This window comes from Clupea harengus, chromosome 25 (genome assembly GCF_900700415.2).
Source record: "Clupea harengus chromosome 25, Ch_v2.0.2, whole genome shotgun sequence".
Lineage (NCBI taxonomy): Eukaryota > Metazoa > Chordata > Actinopteri > Clupeiformes > Clupeidae > Clupea > Clupea harengus.
Genome location: NC_045176.1, coordinates 8,910,104 through 8,917,603, shown reverse-complemented (window position 1 = coordinate 8,917,603; position 7,500 = coordinate 8,910,104). Strand labels below are relative to the sequence as shown.

Sequence of the window (7,500 nt, the reverse complement as noted above, 5' to 3'; positions counted from 1 at the left end):
CTCACACACACACACACTCTCTCACTCACACACACTCACATACACACTCTCCCTCTCTCACACACACACACACACACACACTCTCACACAAGAGACTTCAATACATTCCCCAGAATGTTTTTCATACATATCTCACTCCATTTTACTGTCCCTACTCTGAAGCGCCACAGTCATGTGTCATGTTCCATAGGCTCATGTACCGTACTGAACAAATCCTCATTACGAACTGATGTCAGAGCTGCATGTCGGCTCTGAATACGTCATGTCTGGGAAGGATTAGCAGTATATTACACGTGTCAGAGGGTTTAAGGAGTTAAAGGCGGTCTCCTCCACTCTTCTTGTCTCTTCTTTTTTGTGGTGTCGTTTTTGAAGGAGCCTGTAGGCCGACGCTGATAACTATGAACTACCACTCTATGAACGACTACTATATGAACTAATGAATCAATATGAACTGTGAGGGACTGGACTACAGGCCAGGATTGAAGTTTGCTGGTTTGTCAGTTTTAAACTGAAGTGATGAGTTTGACACTACTGAGAAATGCACTGGACTTGTGTTCATCTACATCTACAGGTTAACTAAGGTAATACACTGTGATCATCTACAGGTTAACTAGGGTAATACACTGTGATCATCTACATCTACAGGTTAACTAGGGTAATACACTGTGATCATCTACAGGTTAACTAGGGTAATACTCTGTGATCATCTACATCTACAGGTTAACTAGGGTAATACACTGTGATCATCTACATCTACAGGTTAACTAGGGTAATACACTGTGATCATCTACATCTACAGGTTAGCTAACGTAATACACTGTGATCATCTACAGGTTAACTAGGGTAATACACTGTGATCATCTACAGGTTAACTAGGGTAATACACTGTGATCATCTACATCTACAGGTTAACTAGGGTAATACACTGTGATCATCTACAGGTTAACTAGGGTAATACTCTGTGATGCACGTGCCAGTTTGGAGCCGGTGCAGTAATTGGAGTGCACTGTGCTAATGTCTGTAAATGTATTGTAATAATATCCCAGAGGTCGGCGGCTACCGTCGTCTCAGGGGCATCCACGGCTTGGATTACAGTTGACCTTTATCCCAAAGCTGGTGCACGAGTGGTTCAGGTTAATTGCCTCTCTTGGGTCCCAGGGACCGTGAGTTTTCATTGGTGTCTCTTGGGTCTTACCTTAGAATAATTAGAACGCAGTTTTGTGTCTTTAAGGCCACTAAAATCACTTATGTTACTTATATAGACTAAACAACAGTCATTGTGACACTGATCCATTAAGCCCCATTCCCTTTAGCGTGATCCCTCCGGATTGGTTACGTAGTATTACGTAGCTTGACTGAATAATATTTGTCACAATTGTTTCTCGTGGACTCAATCCTTTAAAATAGTCGCCTGTGCGCACCAAATGCCCCAACAGAGGAGGGTTCTGCTTGACTGTGGATTCTTCGTCCCGCTGGCAGGGTTGGTGTTAGGGCCGGGCACAGAATGGTCTGCCACTGAAATAGACTGGCAGGGTTGGTGTTAGGGCCTGGACACAGAATGGTCTGCCATTGAAATGGACTGGCAGGGTTGGTGTTAGGGCCTGGACACAGAATGGTCTGCCACTGAAATAGAGGTGGGGTGAAATCTGGCTGTCCAGTCTTGACAGCATGATTCACTTTGTCCTGTAAGGTTCAGGGTCGACCGTCCAGAGATGCCAAAACTCTCACGTCAGAGTGAGAGAGAAGGAAAGAGAGAGATTGAAAGAGAGAGTGAGAGAGAGAGTGAGAGAGTGAAAGATCACTCAAAGTTAGCACAGTCACTGCATTGGTAAAACGACAGAAGGAAAGCAGAAGGGAGAAGGAATGATTAATTGTAAAATGTGGGCGAGAAAGAGAGACTGCCACATTGCTGTGAATGACATCACGGGCAGCCAGTGAGAGTGCTCCTGACACAACCCTTCAGTGTTGGCAGCTAAGTGAGCAGTATGCATCAGAGTCTCAGTATGTGTCTGTGAGTGGGCCGACGACCACTGAGCAGACTAACCACAGAGCGCATTTAACTGCACAGGAGGGGGACTATTTTTACATTTCCTGGAAATATTTCTCATTCAATGCTGTTGTAAAGACCCTTTTGTGGTCTACCTTTGAGTCAGACCTCAATCATCTGTGATGCTATTCTAATGATCGGTATGAAGCTGCGTGTACCTGCAGTATATCAAGTCTCGTATCATGTATAAAGCTCTGTGTACCTACAGTATATCAAGTCTCTTAGCATGTATAAAGCTCTTATTATGTAGTGACGGCACATAGGTATCTTATTTTTAGGTGGGAAGACGTCTACATGACGGTTTCTTGTGAAGATGTCTGTTGTTGTTTGTAAAACGCGACTGAGTAGAGTGTTGACTTATTGAGTGTTTGACTTATTTGGGCTTCTCTGTCGTGGGCACTTAGCCATCGCTGAGTCATCTTGCACTGACGTTTGTGCAGCAGGTTGTCATGGTTTGAATTGACAAAACAGTTAGGCAGAAAACAAATCCATCTGTCTGAAGTCCTCCAGTGAGCTCATGAAGTACGTCAGATTTATGTAAGAAATTAGGCACGGCATCTTGCTGCTGCCAAACATCTTCGATTGGAGGAGTCAGTAACTGCGGTACTGCAAGTAAACCACTAGAGGGACTCATGTGACACTCGTTGTTTCAGAGGGAGGCTGCACCCGCAGTAAAAGAGTAGGCAACTCATGCACCACAATGATATGCTCAGGGCTTGTACGGAAGGGAGCCACTTGTTTTGCATTGACAACAAAGCTTGGTGGGTCAAAAGCAATTACTAGTTTGGATCTTATATAAGTATACAATATTTGACTCATCATATCTAATGTGATCCTATAGGATGGCATAAGAATCAATTTCATCTAGCTAGCATTTTCCAACACTAAAGGGGGATGAAATTAGAGGGTTGAAGGTTTAAATGAGATTTAAATACAAATTAGCAAATGATTCCTCATAATTCCTCACTATTTTTGTTAATACTGAACCATGTTGCTGTGGTTACATACACATAAAAAGACAGGTTTATCTGGTTTGATTGCGTTGAGCAGAAATGTGCATGATGCATTTGCAGAGGCCTAATAGATCTGAAGGACTCTCTGGCGGCAAAGGCAGATGAAGTGTGTACCAAATGAGATATTATAAACAGGACTTGTAGGGAGACTGGGAATTTGAAGGTTGACAGATTGACTAGTAAATAAATAGTAGATTTAGTAGATAAATAGTTATAGATTAGTACACATAAAACTGATGATTTTGGTCATTTATATTTTGTGGATACACATGTTCATGAGGTCTTTCAATAGTTTAAAGTGGCTCAGACCTGTAATGGCTATAGCTGCTAGCAACAGGTAAAAGGGTAGTTTGAACCTACGAGAGCAGGGCACCTGTCTCCGGTTTCTCAGAGCATTCAGAGCTAGATGGGGTTACATAGGATGCCAATGAGCAGTCATTCCAAAGACACACAGAGTCTCTGAGTGAAACAGTTAGCCCCACACTCACACACTCAGTCATCCATGACAACAGCCCCGAAAATCGCCTTTTGTTTGTGTGTGGGTGTGCGCGCGTGTGCCCTCTCATGTTTGTCTGTGTCTGCTTGTGTGTGTGTGTGCGTGTGTGTATGTGTGTGTGTTTCTGCGTGTGTGTGTGTGTGTGTGTGTGTGTGTGTGTGTGTGTCTGTTTGTGTGTGTGAGCGTGTGTGTATGTGTGTGTGTTTCTGCGTGTGTGTGTGTGTGTGTGTGTCTGTTTGTGTGTGTGAGCGTGCGCGATGTGTGTCATGACCGCATTGCCGAGTGTAAACATGAGTGAACTCCCCTGTGGGCCATTCTCCATAAGGCTCCACTGTGTGATGCTCAGAGCTCTTACCTCGGCTGCCGGGACTGCTTTGAGGTTTCCCTACCTCTGTGGGCTAAACAGTCACACAGATGGCTTCATAAATAGGGTCCAGAGGTCCTCACATCAGCTGTGTGTGTGTGTGTGTGCGTGTGTGGGCGTGCGTGGGTGTGTTTGTGTGTGTGTGTGTGTGTGTGTGTGTGTGTGTGTGCGCGTGTGTGTGTGTGTGCGTGTGTTTGCGTGTGTGTGCAGGTGCATGTGTTCTGGGTGAGTCAGTGTGTACATATGTGTGTGTATGTATGTATCTGCAGGCATGTGAGTGTATGTTTTATGTGCTTTGATGTACTGTTGTGGCTCGAAGGGATACAAGCCCATCCACAACTGCTGCTCAGGCAGTTCCCCCCCTAACCAGCAGTCAAAGCAGACAGCATTGGGCTCACAGCCAGAAGGAGCAGGATATCTGTTTGTTTTATTCTCTCTCTCTCTCTCTCTCTCACACACACTCTATTTCTCACTCTCTCTCTCTCTCTCTCTCTCTCTCTCTCTCTCTGTTCAGCCCATGTGGTCGGCTGCCTTTCCAAGGCTGAACTCAGCGTAGGTCTCTCCTGACAGGATCTCATCTCACAGCTTGAGTGAATCAATTCCACTTGCCTGCCTTGACGCTTTGTCAGGGAAAGTGTTGTGAGAGATCAGAACTCCGGGCCTCAGAAGGACCCTTTTTCTTGTTTTTTTATCTCTGGCGTACCAAGATAGTTCCGATAGTCGCACCGATGTGACTGCTGTTTCTCAGTACAAAGCCTTTTTTGCATATGCTGTTTTATGTCAGTGATTCCATCTCTTCTCTCTCGTTGTTGGCTTTTTTTTATCATACAATACTGTGACCCAGTTTTCACATAAAAAAGACCCTGCTGTCACAGCTTTTGTCCTTCATGTGTGTGTGTGTGTGTGTGTGTGCGTGTGCTTGTGTGTGTGTGTGTGTGTGTGTGTGTGTGTGTGTGTGTGTGTGTGCTCGTGTGTCTGTGTGTGTGTGAGAGAGAGGGAGAGAGACAGAGAGAGAGCCTTTTAGGGAAGGCTGTGAGAGACAGTGGGAGTGTGTGTGTGTGTGTGTGTGCGTGTGTGTCTTATGGGGGAGTGTGTGTGTGTGTGTGTGCGTGTGTGTCTTATGGGGGAGTGTCAGCACTGTTGTAAGGATTCTGCTAGCCTGCTCTGCTCTGGGCATGTGATCATCCTACTCTGTGCGATGAGTGTGACGAGTGGACACGCTTCAGTGACTCAGTGACTACTGTCCCATTCTCTCTCTCTCTCTCTCTCTCCCTCTGTCTCTCTCCCTCTCTCTCTCTCTCTCCCCCTCTGTCTCTCTCCCTCTCTCTCTCACTCCCTCTGTCTCTCTCCCTCTCTCTCCCTCTATCTCTTTCTCTCTCTCTCTGTAAATACATGTATTAATGCATGAGTATGTATTTATATAGACACACAATCCCGCAAAATATGGGCACATTCTCTTAGGCATAAGCACACTCTTTTTCCTTTGCTAATTCACACACAGACACACACACACACGCACACACGCACACACACACACACACAGACACACACACACACACACACACACACACACACACACACACACACACACACACACACACGCACACACGCACACACACACACACACACACACTGTTTCCTTACCTGACTGGTGGCCAGACACACTTCATGGGGATGATCTCATATTTAGTCTGGCCTCTCCCACCTACGAGGCCACCGGTTGCTGAAGTGACTCAGCTGTGCGAACAACAGTAGCAGAGCAGCAGAGATAAGGCCTGGGAGAACGCGCGGCGCGGACCCACGCTAAGGTGTCCCTGTCAGATAGCGCCGCTGCTCATTTACTGCGTCTGCTCTGCTCTGCTCGGCTCTGCTCTGCTCTGCTCTTCTCTGCTCGTCTCGGCTCTTCTCTGCTCTTCTCTTCTCTCCTCTTCTCTTCTCTGCTCTGCTCTGCTCCGAGAGCACTGCATTGCACTGCAGCCTCCCGCTGCTGCACCAGTCGCATTATATGCGCTCTGCGTTCTAGCGTTGTCACAGGGTAGCGTTTGAAAGGAAATCTACCTGCCCAGTTAGAGTTTGGGAGAATACAGTGATGTAGGTTTCACACTATATGCAATGCATGTGCGTTGTCATCCTATACACGTAGCCCGACAGGATAAATATGGGGAAGTGAGTAATCGAAGATCACCCCGGAGGACCTGGAACCTGGTGATTCATCGTCCCAGTCTCTGTCCCCAGTATAGTTGGACAAACTTTTTTTCATCCTTATTCAAATGGATGCTGAATGTACAGTGATGTGAAGTGTGTGTAATTACTCCTCCAGCGCATGGTGGAGGGGCGTCTGCGTGGGCCACAGTCTGACTCCTCGCCGGCTCTGAGTCATCCCGTGTTCTCCCCCCCGTCACCCTGCTGCGTCACACTCCAGCACACCTCCACTGTTTCACACACACACATTCCACATTTACATTCCATTGATTCAGCAGACGCTTCTATCCAAAGTGACTTACAGCACAGATCTACATGTGTGTAGGTGCTCCCATGATCCTGGTGTTGTGAGCATCTTTCTCTAGCAGCTGAGACGCAGGCTCATAGAGAGGACGGCTAAATTCCACCCTGACATTCTGTCTGTGTCCGCCTGCAGTGTCGTCCTGCATCACCACCTACAAGAAGACGCCTCCGCCGGTGCCGCCGCGCACCACCACCACCACCACCACCTCCACCAAGCCGTTCATCTCCATCACGGCGCAGAGCAGCACCGAGTCGGCGCAGGACGCCTACATGGAGGGCAGCGTGGGGCCGCGGGGCGGGGCGGGTGGCGGCGGCGGCGGCAGCGGCGACGGCCGGGTGCTGCACTCGGGCCTCAGCAACTCCACGGAGAGCATCGACAGCATGAAGGCGCTGACCGCCGCCATCGAGGCCGCCAACGCCCAGATCCACGGGCCGGCCAGCCAGCACGTCAGCAGCAGCGCCGTGGCCTTCACCCTGGCCGTCTCCAGCGCCTGCACCTCCGCCACCTCGTCCCACGCCGCCATACCCGCCCTCACCATCGGGACCGACGCCGGGCCCGCCATCACGCTGGCCTCGCTGCCCCAGCTGCTGCCCACCGCGGAGGAGACGCGCCGCGAGGCCCTGCGCAGGAGCCGCTGCCTTTCTATCGGCATCCAGGTGAGAGCCTGGACAGACGGACAGACAGGGGGGGGGGTGGATTTTTGTTCTTCTCTAATTGAAACATTCATTTCAGGTAGTGCCTTTTTTTATTTGCCTGTATAGGAACATAACCGTTAGGTAACAGCTTAAGGACATATATAAGCTTATATTATCATTCTAAAACTGAGCTGTGCCATTGAGTGGAGTAATTGCCCCTCCAGTAGCACAGTGCTCTCTGTAGACACATGCATTTATGTTTGTCACTTTGAAACGCAGGCGTCTTTAGTGTGGCTGAAGTGTAAGTGAGAGGGGTAGATGAGGGACTGGATTTGAAAGGAAACAACGGGAAAGTGCCTCTGATTGATCATTTGACATATTTCATGAAATGGGTAATGCTTCTTGGAAGCGTGGTGGGTAGAAGGCTCCTGAAACAGCC

The 7,500-nt window shown here is 48.2% G+C and overlaps 1 protein-coding gene across 3 annotated transcripts in view; it reads left to right on the top strand.

Annotated features, from left to right (window-relative positions):
- Positions 1-7,500, top strand: part of dlgap1a (discs, large (Drosophila) homolog-associated protein 1a) — an 82,070-nt gene that overhangs the window by 67,913 nt on the left and 6,657 nt on the right. For all 3 annotated transcript variants that reach the window (XM_031563022.2, XM_031563023.2, XM_031563021.2), the window contains exon 7: positions 6,559-7,082. In XM_031563022.2, the coding sequence (XP_031418882.1) occupies positions 6,559-7,082 (524 nt within the window). The remainder of the gene's footprint in view (positions 1-6,558; positions 7,083-7,500) is intronic.